Source organism: Phasianus colchicus, chromosome 3, assembly GCF_987193195.1.
Source record: "Phasianus colchicus chromosome 3, bPhaCol1.hap1.1, whole genome shotgun sequence".
Lineage (NCBI taxonomy): Eukaryota > Metazoa > Chordata > Aves > Galliformes > Phasianidae > Phasianus > Phasianus colchicus.
In genome coordinates this window covers 68,997,215-69,013,050 of record NC_143438.1, presented here as the reverse complement: position 1 = coordinate 69,013,050, position 15,836 = coordinate 68,997,215, and the positions used below count along the sequence as shown (strand labels likewise).

General features: G+C 35.5%; 1 protein-coding gene across 6 annotated transcripts in view; it reads right to left on the bottom strand.

Moving 5' to 3' along the window:
• Positions 1-15,836, bottom strand: part of WWP1 (WW domain containing E3 ubiquitin protein ligase 1) — a 60,882-nt gene that overhangs the window by 27,600 nt on the left and 17,446 nt on the right. For 4 of the 6 annotated variants that reach the window (XM_031590959.2, XM_031590960.2, XM_090137779.1 and 1 more), the window contains 6 exons: positions 9,972-10,062; positions 7,831-7,969; positions 5,362-5,486; positions 2,382-2,519; positions 2,191-2,257; positions 788-969 (listed from right to left, as the gene is read on the bottom strand). In XM_031590959.2, coding sequence (XP_031446819.2) covers positions 788-969; positions 2,191-2,257; positions 2,382-2,519; positions 5,362-5,486; positions 7,831-7,969; positions 9,972-10,041 — 721 coding nt within the window. In that variant the 5' untranslated portion in view covers positions 10,042-10,062. Of the gene's footprint in view, positions 1-787; positions 970-2,190; positions 2,258-2,381; positions 2,520-5,361; positions 5,487-7,830; positions 7,970-9,971; positions 10,063-15,836 lie in introns of those variants that run through there. The other 2 variants (XM_031590961.2, XM_031590962.2) reach the window with 2 other exon arrangements.

Below are 15,836 nucleotides of genomic sequence, written 5' to 3'. Positions count from 1 at the left end.
TTGCCCCCATTCCGATATTTTCCACTCTATTAGAGGAAGCTTAACTGTCTCTGTTCTCCCGTTTCTTAACAGCTTGCGTATTTCTATTTAAGAGTATCTTTTTCCTCTGCTGTCACTGTAATCTCACTCAATCAGCTGAGGCAACGGCTTTAAAAATATAGTCATGATCAGATACAAAGCTTTGCCTGAAGAACAAAAATAAATACCTGCTTTTCAATTCTTTTACTGTACCATATGTTTCCCCTAATTAGGATAAGTATCAAAGTTTCTGTGTTTAAGAGAAGTGTGAAATTTACTACTTTGCCAATATATGTTTTGAAACAGCACAGCTTTTCAAAAAATGGAAAGCAAAATGTGTCTACATTTTAACTCTAGGCACAGCAGTTCCTAACAGCACTAAGCAGCAGATTTATCCGATAGTAAAAGAAACCTAACTGGAGTTATTCAAATAAATTGTATGAAATAAATCTCAGTCTTCCTCCCAACAATCAGTAATGTTGTTTGGTAATCTGGGACAGAGAAGGAAGTTCTGGATATTTTACTTCTTACTTCATCCAGTATGAGAATTCACAGGTAAGTATGAAAATTAGTACACTTAATAATGGATCTATTACAAAAAAATAAAAGAGTGGAAATACGAGATTATAAATTCAAGCCCAGAGACATCCTTTCAATATTTCTTGAAATCTAATTTAAAGAAGTGCGGAAAAAGTTATTCAGTTTCAGATTAATTTTGATTAGACAAAAAGCTGTAACATAAACGTTCTTATAATTCTCCCATTCCTACCAGTGCTGTTGACAAGCTCAGTTCCAAGTGGTTTTGGTACAGGTGTATTTTTGGGTCTGGCTGCAACATGTGTAGGAGATGGTGAGTTGTTTCCATTAACAGCTTCAATGCAGAATGCATTCTGAACTACAGAGTTTGAAAGTACTTGATTGTCATTCCCATTAGAAACATCACAAGCAGACCTTGGTAAAAATAAAAAACCATCAGCTTAGATTAGTACAAACACATTTAATAGTTATGCACAGAACTCAAATCCTACACTATAGCATACAAAAGAAATACATAAAGAAAATAAGTAAATTCACAATAGTTTATACATTTGCAGCCTAGATAGCAAAACAAAAACAATTACAGAACAAGGCACAAGTCCTGAAGAACTTCAGAACACTTAAATAAGTTTTCCCATTTCCACTTCAGCTTTACTTTATGAGATATTAGAGATTTGAGTGGGAGCAACTGATGCATACATCTTCCAAAAATGCCTTAGCTACCATCTCAAAGCACCACCTATGAGCATAACTCCTTCTCTCATTGCATGAGGAACAAAGAAAATAATCATGTGTACAAGGATAAATGTGTTCCTGTCACTCAAATGCACAGCGACTGTATACTTATTCAAACTATCTTTTAAGTAAAAAACTTAAATAATCTGCATTGACTGCAAGATAACTGGGAGACCATTGATCTGAACACTGGCCTACTCAACTCACTAGTGTTTGAGAAGTCAAAGAGCCTACTCCCCTATTGCAGTCCATGAGCTGGTATAAAAATGGTGGCTTCAAGAACGAAGCTTGAAATTGATCTCCAAGTCTTTTTCTTGCCATGTTAGGCTGAAGCTGGCAAACTCTTTGGCTCAGCATTCTGAATACTACCTCCTAAACACAGTACAAGTCTGTTCAACAACTTCCTGATCTCAATCTTAAAATAGGAACTGGGTGAGGAGGAAGTCATTTAGGCTTTTTTCTTTTTCCTTCCGTTCAGATGGTACATTGCAAAAAGTTGGTAGACATGAACAGAAACTGCTTGTAAGACACCAGAAAACAAATGAACAAAGTATACAAAACCATTCTGTGCCACGCACTGGTCCCCTAATCTCATCTGCAGGATTTCATAAAAAATTCAAGCCATTTGAAATCTATTTTCAGAGGGCTACACATACAAAAGGTAATCATGCACTATTGGAAGGCAGGTTTTAAGAGGAGAGGAAAAACAGAATTGTAAATTTAATTATTGCCATGCTGAATTATGTCATTGTTAAACAAACTATATTTCTAAAACCTATGGTAAAACAATCAAGAGTTTGATAGTTAAGATCTCTCACCTTCAGAAACAAAAAAATGTCAACTGATAAAATTTGCTGATATACTTTACATACAGTCTAAAATACAAAAATAAATTCCAACCTTGATGCATTTCTTGCCGAAGCATCTCTGTTTTCATGCACAGCCTCTCCATTTTGCTGAACTTCTACTGAACAGTAAAAAAAAAAAAAAAAAAAAAAAAAGGAAAGAAAAGAAAAGAAAATCAGTACAAATATTCTACTAAACCTATCTGAAGGATTAATCAAAATATTGACTGAATTGTTTCAACTTACTGGTTGCTGGTGAACTGAGATTTGTAAGAGATTCTTGTTCAACAACCAAACCATCGAGCACGACTGTCAGTTCGCCTGTTTGCACCATGCCACTCTTGTTTTCCAAAGATAATTTCAACTGTTCTTTCACCTTCTCCACTACAAATAAAGTTGGGGTGGGTAGGGGAAGAGAAGGAGAGAGGAATAAAGGAAAGATTAAATCCTAAGCAATATTAAAAAAACACTGCCAACAAAAAATATATATATGTGCACAAAAAATACATCCATACAAAATGTCATACCCAGATGATTTGAATAACATAGAAATCACTAAGGAGCTATGAAACTCAGACCAGCTGTACATAAACACCTAGTTTATTGTAAAAATAAATAGCTTATTTATACAGTATGCTCCAGGTATACAAAAGGATCCACAATTTCAGTACTGCATTGTAAATGATTTCCCAGGTTTATTACTTCCACTAAGCCCTTCTGAAATCATGCACTACTTACATAACACAAGAAGGCTTAAAGTTAAACAACTTGTGAATGACACATCCAAATACTACATGTGACAAATCATGGGGAACCTTATTCTACAACCTAAGCTTATGCTTATTTCTCTTATCACCTTCCAAAAGTAATTCTAAGACACAGTAGAAAAGCACATCACTTTGAGGAAAGAATAAATACAAAAACTGCACAGTCTTTCCTTTCCTTTTTTTTTCTTTTGTTTTTAACTTTAGTAAGTGCATTTTCATAGACTCCCAGGATTAAACAGTAAGAGAGAATATCTCAAGTAACCAAAAATTAAATGAGAAAATATTTTCACCAAAAAAAACCTTCCTGTTTTGAGTTTTAAAAAAAACAAAAACACATTAATGAGGCAGTAGAATAATTCAATATAACTGATAAGAAATGCACAGATGTATAGACAGAGACACATAATCCAGAGTTTAAACATGCTGTGGATGTTGCGTAACTCTCTCTAAATGAACCATTACTAGTTCAGCATTTAAAACTACATGTCAGACAACTAAACAAAGTAAGCTCTGAGTTCACACTAATCAGGTTAAAATGGTAAAGGCCTTTTAGTATTTGTGGTCTCAGATTAAAGGATTATTTTTTCAAGATGTAACAGCCTGTATCCCTCAATCTGATAGCATTTCAAGCCAAAGTTAAAGCTCACTGTGTAACTTGTAGATCCATGCACTAAGCCAGCACTTCCATATGTTTTCTGTTCTTAACAACCATCAGAAATGAATAGGAAACATAAAAACAGGGAATGCAAGCATCAGTTATTGCCACATATGCCCAAGATGTTACTGAGATCCTAAGAGTTATTTTGAAAAGAAGACTGAGCTCTATACTGCCAGGCAGCAGATATTAGTAAACACCCACTGTGACTCCACAGATGGATTTCGCAGTACTGTAAACTGCTGCAGTAAGCACAAAGCTGCCAAATCTATTGGTCTAGAGAGAAAGGAGGGGGAGGAGAAACTAGCCTACCACAGAGCTGTTAAACTAGCATATTCATAAACTGCAATGGGTGATTTGTTCACTCTCTGTTACTTTAAAAGGTTACCTTCCAAAATCAGACCAATGGTTGTACTACAGCTGAGCCTGCAAAAAAGCTGGGAGGGGTGCAGGCTGCAATACAAGGCTAGTGGCGTTTAGTAGGAGAAAGTAACAGCACTAATTCTAAAGTTTCTGCATTTAGACTTCCCCTTTACATCTTCAGTAAAAAGCCTTTCAACTGCTGCATTTCAATCAATAACTGAGTGACCAGATTAATCTTTCACTGAATTACGGAGTGTGCTGGACTGTTGACACACCAAAATCAGAAGCACAGCAGGTAAATTAACTTTGGTGCAACATACAGCTAACACAGCCAACCATTTCCTGAAAGAATCTGCCAAATTGTTGGGTACAACTCCTGTACCCAACTGTCCTGATTGTACCTGTTGGGTACAATCTCCAGTAATATATATATATTTTTTTTTTGATATTATTATTACAATACAGTTTCTGATACAGGTAAAACATAAAATTTCACACATGAAAGACATACAGGAAGTAACAATAGTTTTACAGTTATTTTTCATCCTGACATTTCAGGATTATTTTAATAGTATTACATTTCACTATGAGATATTCTTTTAGATTTTGTTATTTATTTATTTTAAAAATAAGCAAATTTTCTGCTTAACTATGAAGTCCCGTGCAGAATCTTTATCGTATGCTGGAGAAATTCCACTGGATTTTGGTCTGTTTCAATTTTCTCAAAGAATCAGAAAAATGAAGCTTTTGCAAAACTGAGCAGAAGCTATCTTTTCTTCCACCTCTCTAAACTGAGCTTTCAAGTTTGTGTATCGAACTTGTGCAAAATACTGGTTTAGCTGGAATTCTACTGCCACTCTGGAGTGGAATTTAAAGTGTGGATTCACCATCTTCTTGTATTCACAAAAAAAGTTTAAAAAGCAAAATAAAGAAGACCTGTTTTAATTCTATTAAAGACAACAAATGTTAGAAGTAACATAGAATACAACAATCACTAATGTACTAAAAAGAAGTTCTCAATTGATTCTTGTATCAGTGGTTTCTACTGCTCTCTGGACAGTTAAGTTATGAGAGAAAAATATTTATTCAAAGAAGAAAAACAAACAGTGTAAAAAAAACTTTAGACTTTTTTTTTTGTTTTAAAAACAAGATTAAAACAGATCTTCTAGAAATTACATTCAAGCTTGCCACAAAACATTTTATTTAATTACTACTGCTTTTACTTAGTAGTAACTTAGTCCCTTGCTTCAAAATTATTATATCTCATTATTACATTTCAATTGTTCTCAATAGCACAGTTAGACATGTCCAGAAGAGACAAGTAAAGACACCAACTGAAAATCAGTTGTAATTACACATATAGTTAGTAGTTTGTTTGCCAGTTTTGACATAAAGATTAGTAATAACAATTCTACTTAAAATATCCTTCAGGATAACTTACATTTTCTATTGTGCATTTCCAAAGCTTGTTTCAAGTCTACAGTGGCTCTTCCTAATAAAGCATCTGCTTTTAAAGTGTGATGGCTCCACACTCTAAATTCCAGCGTAGTCTGTGGAGTCACATTCCTGCATATAAAATACATTTTTAAATATATATATACAGATTTAAAAGTATTCATTTTTCTAACTGGGAATGTTTGACCTTAATTCATTTTCTCATGTTTACTGTATTTCTTGATACTAATTATGTGAAAAAAAGTTTTCATAACGTAAAGGGAAATTTTTAATTAATAAAGCACTGTAAACACTGCAATATCTATACTTGAGATCAAGCTTAAAGTACATTACTAGAAGTAGCATGAGGAATTTGGGGAGTATCAGAATAACCTAAACTAAGCTCAACTCTCAGCTATATAACAGCATATCTCGTTTCTGAAAGATATATTTTCCTTATTCCTCACTATTCTAGAATTCTAACTATAAGTTTGCACTATTTCACGTGAATAAAAAGATGGTAAGTGAAAGTAATTTGTCTGTCACTAGGAAGAAAAGCACCACGTATTAGAAAAAGAAACAAAAATACAACCAATCAGCTACTTGCAAACAGGAACCCACACCACAGCTGTCAGTTTGCTATAAAAGTGCTGATAAAACATTACTTATGAATCCACAAATATATATAAAACCATAATGCATATTCACAAAAATCAGAGGAAAAAAAAAATCCAATAGAGAAATTATAGTGGAAATAGAAGGGAAGCCCCAATTACAGTAATATTATTACGAACTTTGGCAATGATCTCCCCCCTGCTCAAGAAGGAAAATAAGAACCTATGTTAGGTCCTGGAGAGTAAGTTTCATAGAACAGTTTCCATTACAACAAAAGTGCTTCTGGCTGTGAAAAACAGAGCAGAATCGCTGTACCGCAAGAAGCCCAAGGTCACATACCTGCCAGCACTACAAAAGCGAAGGTGTACCAGCATTGCTAAAAATAATGCTAAAAACTGACCCCAGTCCCCATCATTAGAGCTAACTCTATAGGCACTCAAACATATTTGACAGCATGGATCATTTTTGCAGAAATTTATAAGCATATTTTTTGTGTTTTGAATAGGCTGCCTTCTAATGGAAGTCTTATTAAAAGATCAGATTTAAAAAGAAATAAAATACACACAGAATACATTGCTGGTGCTCTTGCAGACCGCCCCTTCAGGTCAGGGGAATTTGGTAAACTGAAGAGTTCACTTATCCCCAGGGAGACTGGTCAATTGAATCAATAATGCCATTCCAACAGACTTAGGAAAAGTGGACCAGAATACCTTATCTATAAGCAACACATCCTAGGTAATACTGATGATGGCATGTCTGTCTGGCTGTACTATGTACATCAAATTACTTCATTCCTATCAAGTCACCAAATCCTGCCAAATCAAGCCTTCCTCCTCATCAGCAGCTCTTGTCTCTGTGATAGCTCTGTACTTGTGCTAGTAATAACTCCTGGAAATCATTATTAGGCTTAAGACTATACCATTCAGTTTTGCAATATTGCAGAGGGTTAAATAAGCTCTACTAAACCTAAAACACCAAGAAACATGACACAGGAACACCCTACCTGGTTCACCACAGATCTGCAGTTACCAAATAATAGTGTTACTAAGTAAATGACTCCCCATAGCTAGGTATGCAGTGCCGCTCCCCATTTTCCAGAACCAAGCTAGGTTCCTCTAACTAACAAAGCTGGCTATTGCACAAAGGCAGGTCAGATAATGTAATGTGTACAGTGCTCAGTGCCTTTTGAAAGTAGCTGTGTTGTTACCAGACCCAGTGTTGCTTATGCAATAATGCTTTCTAGCCAACTAGACTGTGCAAGATTTATCAGTTCTTCACAGAGTCGTATTCAGGTATTTCTGCACCTATAGTACAGTAAACCAAATTCAGCCATTATCACATTAAGCAGCTTGAATATTAGGAAAAGTTACACGGCCACTTTACAGCAATTTGTTTTGTAATCATATCCCCTCATTAGGAAGTTTAAAGGAAATGTGACCTTCCTCATAACCTACTCAACAAGTTGTGAATTCCTTCCTTTCAAAGTTGAGAATGACATAATTATAATTACTAACATCTCCTAGAGGGGAATTTTAAGCATGAGATGTCCACAGTGCAAACAAGTATTAAGGGCATACTGTGGACAGCAACTGTATACATGGAACACTCTCCTCCAAAAAGAAAAAAGTATGTGTATAAATACACACACACACACACACATACAAACACTATATATATTCTCATAACATCATAAACATTGAGAAAGAATTTTCATTAAACATCACCTTATGTCTGTACATAGTCAGCAAAAGCCAAAAAAAGTCATGTAGGCAGCCAAGTTGAGTAAATATTTGCCTACAATGTCAGGCCAATAAATAGTACTAAATAATCAAAATAAAAGTAAAAAAATAAACCTACTTACACTGTCAGCTGTTCATCCCACTTTGGATTTGAAGAACTACTTGATTTTGCTGTTTTCTTGATTTCTCCATCTGCAGTTAATTCTGTGTAGAAAGTTGTTCCAAACCAATTCTTTTTCCGTTTCAGTTTGGCACTAGAAACTAATAAAATGCATTGCTTTATCTTCAGCAGCACACTTACTTAAAACTAGAAAAAGTACCACCTGCACAGTGTACGGAACAGAGCACAGCAATGTTGTTCCTCATCCACTCCTACTTCTGTTGAACATAAAGAGGTCAATCCCAAAATGGTAGCTTTCACTTTCAAGAACTACTTTGTCAGGTAGTTCAAACAAAGCACAATAAGTTCTTTTCACTGTGTAATGGCAGGATGGGTAAGATCCACACAACAATTATTTTATTAAAAAAAATGAAAATCATACAGTCTGTTAGATTTTCTCAAAATTATTTCTCTTCCAATTGTTCTCTTGAACAGTAGCTAAGTATGATACCGGTGAGAGATTATCAGACATTTTTTGTTTTGTTCTTTTTTTGTTTGTTTGTTTGTTTTAACAGAAGCTTCATTATTTCAAATTATACATACTTACAAAGGTACATGCAATTTAAGCCTGTTTCAAAATTTCACTGTTACAAGTGCTTCACTACTATGTATGTTTCACCGCAAAACCTGAATGCAGAGCTTCATCTCTTCACCTGTACCACCTGTGTGATTAACTTCTGGTTTAACACATCACTAAAAATAAGAAATCAGCTCTCAAATTTCCCCCGTTTAAAGAATTTTGCAGATGAATTTCAGGCTTCAGCTAAATCTTCGACAATTAGAAACAGCAACTGACCAAAGAAGTTCGATTTTTTTGTTGTCTCCAAATCACTGGTGAGGTCCTCAGTGTTCCTGAATACAAATCTATTCTTCTGTTTCCTCATCCAGCTGATAATGTTACTGTAACAACCAACAGCAGCTTAGCTGCCAACATTTCAAATGGTGCTTCAGGCACCTGCTCCAGAAAAGACGTTGGACTCACAGCAGGATATACCTGCTGGCTATGCTTTCCTCTCTTAAGCCTCCCATATGCCTCTGTGATTGCTTTCCATTAGTTTTCTCGAGGGTTAATTCTCTAAGCCAAAAAATCAGACAGGTTTCTGTCCATTTCAGTCTTTGAACCAGATCTCCTGAAGTCAGAGAAGTTTCAGTGCCAGGAAAACATGAGAGTACTTATAGAGCAGAACCAAACGGGACATCAGAATGATAATTCCTGCATATGCTGCCCTGAAGTTACAGGCTGTTCATTTAATTCAGTTTGTTACAGTTGTTCATACACTGAGCTATCAGTTATAGTTGATTCTGACAATTCATCATGCTATCTTTACACACAGTTTATTAGTTTTCCTACAAAGGATTCCTCATTTAATTTAACAAAATATCCATTTTGGGGACAGCACAACAATGTATTTTTTCCTCAGATAGCCCAGTCACCTTTCTACAACTCAACACGATGCATCTTTCTTTGGATATAACTTTTTAAAAGACATAGCATCTTACTGACTTTTTTCCCAAATTTTGCTCATTATAGACTTAAATGCATCCCCAATCACATATTTTTTTCTTACTTCAGGGTTCCCAGACTCTTTCCGGATCCCTGGAAAAGCTCAGATTACATATCAGTGGTAAAATAACATAATATATACATGCATACATATGTATATGAAGGCTTTTTTTGAATGGCCAGCAGATTTTGCAATCCCTTTCAGTTTTCCCACAGATTTTCCACAACACTGCATGCATTTTTACTTGCAGTTCACTATAATTGCCAATATTTTTTGTATAATTTCAGTAATAAGTGTTTCTCTGTACAGATTTTATGGCATTAATTACTTCTTCTCAAGCACAGTTCCTGTCACAACTGCTGTATTGCATCCATTGCTTTTCTCATTTGAAGAGATCACTAAACTGTCATCCACCTGATTTCAACATTTCTACCTAGCATTAATTCATTTACGCATGTTACAGCTATGCTCTTAATTGTAACCTTCCAGTGAATTAAACTGCCGACTACACTGATCTATTTTTCACATTTGCTTCAGCTTGCTTTTTTTAGAATGTTTCCCTCTAAAAACCACTGTGATACAAATTATCACTACTTGCCTGTTACTTGCATCTGTAACCTTCCATTATGGTTGTTACTTGTATCAGTTCTCGGTGAGGCTGTGGCCATGTCAGAAGTTTAGGCTTTAGCCTAAATTAAAAAAAAAAAAAAAAAAAAGAGAGAGAGAGGAGAGAGAGACAGTTTATTAAAACATGCAATTAATTAGCAAGACACCAAGCGTTACTTTAACATGACAACTCAGTTTTTCATAATACTAGTTAAAAAATAATAATAATTACTTTGCAAAATTTGTCACACTTTGCCTTTGATTATGCAGAGGCACTTCAGTAATGCTTACGTTTACAAAGTTTAGAACAACTGTTAAAGCAAAGAAAAAACATACTGCAGCAATATCAACATTCCTGTCTCTAAAAGTTATGCTTATAATCCAGATGAGCTAATCACCAACAAGGAAACAACATCTGAAACGCATACATGCTTGAAAAACCAAACTGTCCTAGCAGAAACATGAGTGATTTAGACAATTTGAAATCTATTCCTAGACCTGCCATCAGTTTTCTCAACCACTGTTGCCCACCTTCCTCACCTATCAAAACAGCAAGCACTTAGCAAGGACCACCCTGTGCTCCCATTCATCAGCTAGCACACCGTGGCTCTGATGTGAGCTGGGGCATCCCAGCACTTGAAGGCCATACAGCACTGATCTCTTTCTTTCAAATCATTACACATGAAACAAAACTAGAAATATTATCTAATGGACAATTCTACTTGTGTCATAAAAATACGCAAGCTAAAAATACACTGTCTGGATGAACGCCCTGTATTTGCCTCTGTGAACATCAACTGCTAACAACAGTAATATGGAACAGTGCCATGCAAACCTATCTGACTGTACATGTATCAGTGAAAAAAATATTGAGCACGCACCCCTGGTATGCACACTTCTATAAAATTATATGAACGTACTAATAAAATATTTTGTGTATTATAAAACACACAAAAGCAGAAATTGAAAAGGACAAGAGAAAGAAGAAATAAAGAGTATTATTATTTTTTATTTATTAGTGGTACAGTAAAAAATTTCTACTAAAAATAAAATTATTTCTCAAGGAGAGCAATGTGATAAAATATGCTCACGTGGTGGTTGTTTTTTTTGTTTGTTTGTTTGTTTGTTTCTGGTTATAAACTCAGTGTAACTTCAATACTTGGCTTTAATGTCTGTCAAGCTGGAGAAGAAAAATCATAAAGATGCATACACCCAAATGGAAGAACACCATTGGCTGCACTTACCAAGTCATAATAATCATTTTTCACTCCGACTCATGAAACATTTTTTCACAGTATGTGGCTGGTCAGTTTATATCTTCCCTGATGGCAAAAATCAGTTCTTGAAAATCAAACTGAAGGTGTTTCATTTTTGCATTTTCAGCAAGTGGGTCAAAAACCCACTGAAAATCTTCATTTGAAAAACTTAAAATAGGTTACAAAATTGCTTCCAGTTTTAAATGTAAGAGCTTTTATAGGTGGCATATTTGCATCACTTCTGGCAACAAAATCACAAACATTTCAAAACATCTACTTTCCAAACATTCCATAGTACAAATTTCTTTCACAAAGCAGCTACTTCCTCACCATTAAAGCATTACCCTTACCTGGAAGGGTCACACAACCTTTTGTTGTTTTTATGCATCTGCTAAGTAGACAACCACTTCTCATAACAGAAAAGTTGAACAAATGCCTAACATGTAATACATCACTGTTTAACAACTCTTGCCATGAGATAATCAGCAAACCTCTGTGTTGTACAAAAGATCTTCATGGTCACATATTTGCAGCCGTGTCACTGCAAATATTGTAAAGACTCTGCTACTTTAAAGGCCTTCCTTTCATATTATTAACCATGTCAATAACATCCTCCAGCACTTCATGTGTATTTTTGACTCCAAATTCCTTTCTACAATAGCTTGATGCAGCCAATAAACTTCACGTTTCATTTTTGCAACCTTACCTAGTTGAAAAAAACAACTTCTGATACAGTAGACATTCTATCAGTGACTACATTTGCACATTATTTCCATTTAAGAAAAAAAATGTTTCTATTAAATAAATCCTATACTGATATGAATATGTCTTCTCTGGTATATCTGTCCTTTAGTGGCTTAGTTCCTTGTACGTTTCATTACAGAAATAGAATCTAGCAAATACCATAAATTGAGACATTAGAAACATCTATATGTTCATTATATATACATCAACTCTATAGCAAATCTCACACACGGTGCAATTTGTTCCAGTACTTTTTTTTCCCCTCAAATCTTTAGTAATATTTCCTAAAGATTTTTTAACAGCAGTTACTGACAAAGGAACATATTTTGGTTTGTTGCCATGTTGTTTTCCATGCATTATTTCAGACATTTTTATCACAACAGGAAGAACAAGTGTTTTCCTGATGTACATAACTTTTGTCTTTTGCTATTATCTAAGAGTCTCAGAAGAGGCACCTAAGGATTTAAATTTAGTGAAAAATTCTAGAGTACTGGATTGTTTATCACATGACTTTAAATAACGCAGAGAAAAGTGTAGCTGTTGACCTTCACATTTCAGATGCACAGTTTTTAAATGCCTTGCTAGTCATGACAGTGCTTCATATTATTAGCTAAAAACTTCCTACATTAGCTAATATCTTAAGGTACAATATACATTTCAGATGAAATTAATTATTAATGATTGTGAAGGTACATCCATATCTCAAATGGCCTTCCTGATAATGTTGATTTTTTTTGCTGACTTCTCATCAGATTAGATTAGGCTGCCATTATTTTTACTTCATAATTTGGTCAACAAAAATCTCGTACTAGGAGCAGGAGAAGCATCTGCTCTGCCATGTTCTTGTTGTTTACTTGTACTCACATTATTAGTATTACCTTAAATCCATGGCACCTTCGGATCTATCTATTCAACTAACCGGGCACACATGAACTGCAATACGTGTAAAGTGAATGAAGAAGTGCAAGTGCCACTGTGAACCCCATAGTGCTGCAGAACACTCCCTTATCTCTGGACACCTAACAATGCCACAAGAGGCAGGACCACATGAGCTTCCCAGTGTCAATACATATATTAAATATTACTGATGCGTAATTTCTTTTTCACTCACACAACCACCCCCTCTCCCACTCCCCATCTAGAATCACAAAATGGTCAGGGCTGGCAAGGACCTCTGCAGCCATCTGGTCCAACTCCTGCCCAAACAGGGCCACCCAGAGAAGGGTGCACAGATACCTACAGCTCAGGCTCACATCCAGGCAGTTTTTGAAGATCTCCAAGGAAGAGACTCCACAGATTATGGACAACCTGTGTCAGTGCTCCAGCACCCATACAGCACAGCAGTGTTGCCTGGTGTTCAGAAGGAGCTTCCTGTCCTCCAGTTTGTGCCTGCTGCCTCCTGTCCTGGCAATGGGCACCACTGAAAAGAGCCTGGTTCCATCCTCACTGTGTTCTCCCCTCAGGCATTTGTATACACTGATGAGATCCCTTAGTCTCTTCTTCCCTAGGTTGAACAGTTCCAGATCTCTCAGCCCTTCCTCATAAGAAAAGTGCTCCAGTCACTTACACATCTTGATGACATTGCGTTACACTGTCTCAAATATGTCCTTATCTCCTCTCTTAGTACTGGCAGTTCAGAACTCGACAGTTTGCTTAACTATTCCCAGATTTCATCTTCCTCCAGCAAGGTCACATCTTCCATGCTCCAGCCTTCCTGTGGACCTAGAAATCCTGGCCTCTCCTTAGCATTGTATTCCCATCATTTTAGACAAAATATACATACAAGCTGTAGAATTTTCTTTCCACATTTCAATGGATCATCTTGCAAACTTCACTTCAGAGACCAGTGATATGGAAGTCAATTACAGTGCAACACGTGCAATCAATTCTGTGGCAACGTAATTCAAACTCTTCTCAAGAAATCAATGTCTGCCCTCTAGTCCTAATCATAAATGTAAACATTAGTTTAGGTATTCTTTAGTAACTGACCAAATTATCATCACTTTTACAAATTTTTTCCTTGCTGCTATGTTTTTTTGAGGAACTAGTTGCTGTTTTATGCTTTTTAAAAATGTTTGCTTTTTAACTCTACTCCTAGGGAGCACAAATCAAGATAAATAAATGAAAACAACAAAAGAAAAATGTGTCAAAGTCCTCATACAGACATGGTACACTGTTCATTGTCTAACCTACTCAGGTTTCAAGTGCTGATTTATCTGCAAGGCATACAGCCTGCTCTAACCTGAATTACTGGCTCTGCCTGCTCCTAAGCTACAAACTGAATTTGGCATACACGTGTTTACCCATATCCTTGTAACAATGAAGTGAGGATTCTCTGCACAGTTTTGTATCTTTCCCTATGAGGGAAATATGATTATAATGGCTGGGAAGAAATAATTACAATGCAAGGAAGATACCAACAGAGCAAGGAGATAAAACAAAGTGAGGTTTGCTTTGGCTGTGGGACTGCATGTTTCCATGACACATACACATATACAAAAAAAAAAAAAAAACCATAAAACATGACAATGCTTTAGACAGCTATCCATTACTCTAATTCATTACTCTCATCAGTAACTATCCAAGTGCAGTGGTCCTTATGGATAAAGAAAGAGCCTACTCACATCATGTTCGTAATTTTCACTCAAGATCCAATGCAACAAATAAACAAAGACACTCCATTGTCTGATGCATGGAGAGTAAAAAGAGTTGGACAAGACTTTCTTCGAGGTAAACAAAGCCTTCAAGAAGAAAAGCTGGGCCAAGTTATATCATACAAGATGAAGATTCTTATCTAGAGATTTGAAATAGACACCCATTACTCTCTGAATGCTGTTCAGGATATAGGACAAATGCTGCTGCACCATCAAAGAAGAGAAGTACCAACAAAAGCTTATTCCACCAGGAAGTATCCTTTAACAGGAAAATTACTATGTTGAAGTAGTCACAGAAATATATATTAAAAAAAAAAAAAAAAAAAAAAAAAAAAAGCTATCTAACGTGTAAGCATTTCAAGTAGTGATAAAAATAGTAGTAGTGATATTATATAAGATACTGAGGATAGACTGCCTTCTACAAGGGCAGGACATGTAAAGCATTACTGGGAGAATAAAGACAGAGCAGTCTAACAATAATTAAGACTGAAAGTAAAAGACGAAGAAAACAAAAATAAAGGTTACTGAATTAAAAGAAAACTGTTTACAAAAAAAAAAAACAACCCTCAAGCTTCTCAGAGGGCAGTGATGCAGCAAAGAGAACAAGCATAAACATATACTGGATGAAACTAAGCAGGGACAGGAAAGAAGTCACATAGCAGAGGGACTAACAAATTTGCAGTAGGATGTGATTATACCACCACTTTTTTAACTCATTTGAAGTGAAAGTTTTCTTGAACTTAGAAAATTCAAATTAGAAATAACCTAAATGTAAACTAAACAAGTTTCTCAATCCTGATGAAGGAGGGGAGGAGATGGAGATTGTAGGAAGTCACTGAAGTGATAATAGTGATCCGGAGGCCTAAGAAATCTACACAATCAAAGATGACAAAAGAAAAAACCAGAATTTTCTTGATCTTATTTGCAAGAAAACCTACATGGGAAAGAAAAATAGCTGCTGAAGATGAACAGAAAAATGTTTTAAAGACAAATATTTACAAAAGTGCAAGACTTAACAACCAGTGGACAAGGTGTCCTCAGCTCCCAAATCATTTAGTTGTTGTGACTGTTACTCAAAACAAATGCCTAATTTGGCTACTGAACCTACTTATTAAGGCTTAAAATCCTCAATGTTATTTCTAGATAATAAATGGCTCTTAGAAGAGTCATGGGGAAATAATAGTGCTGACATTAGTTACTCTG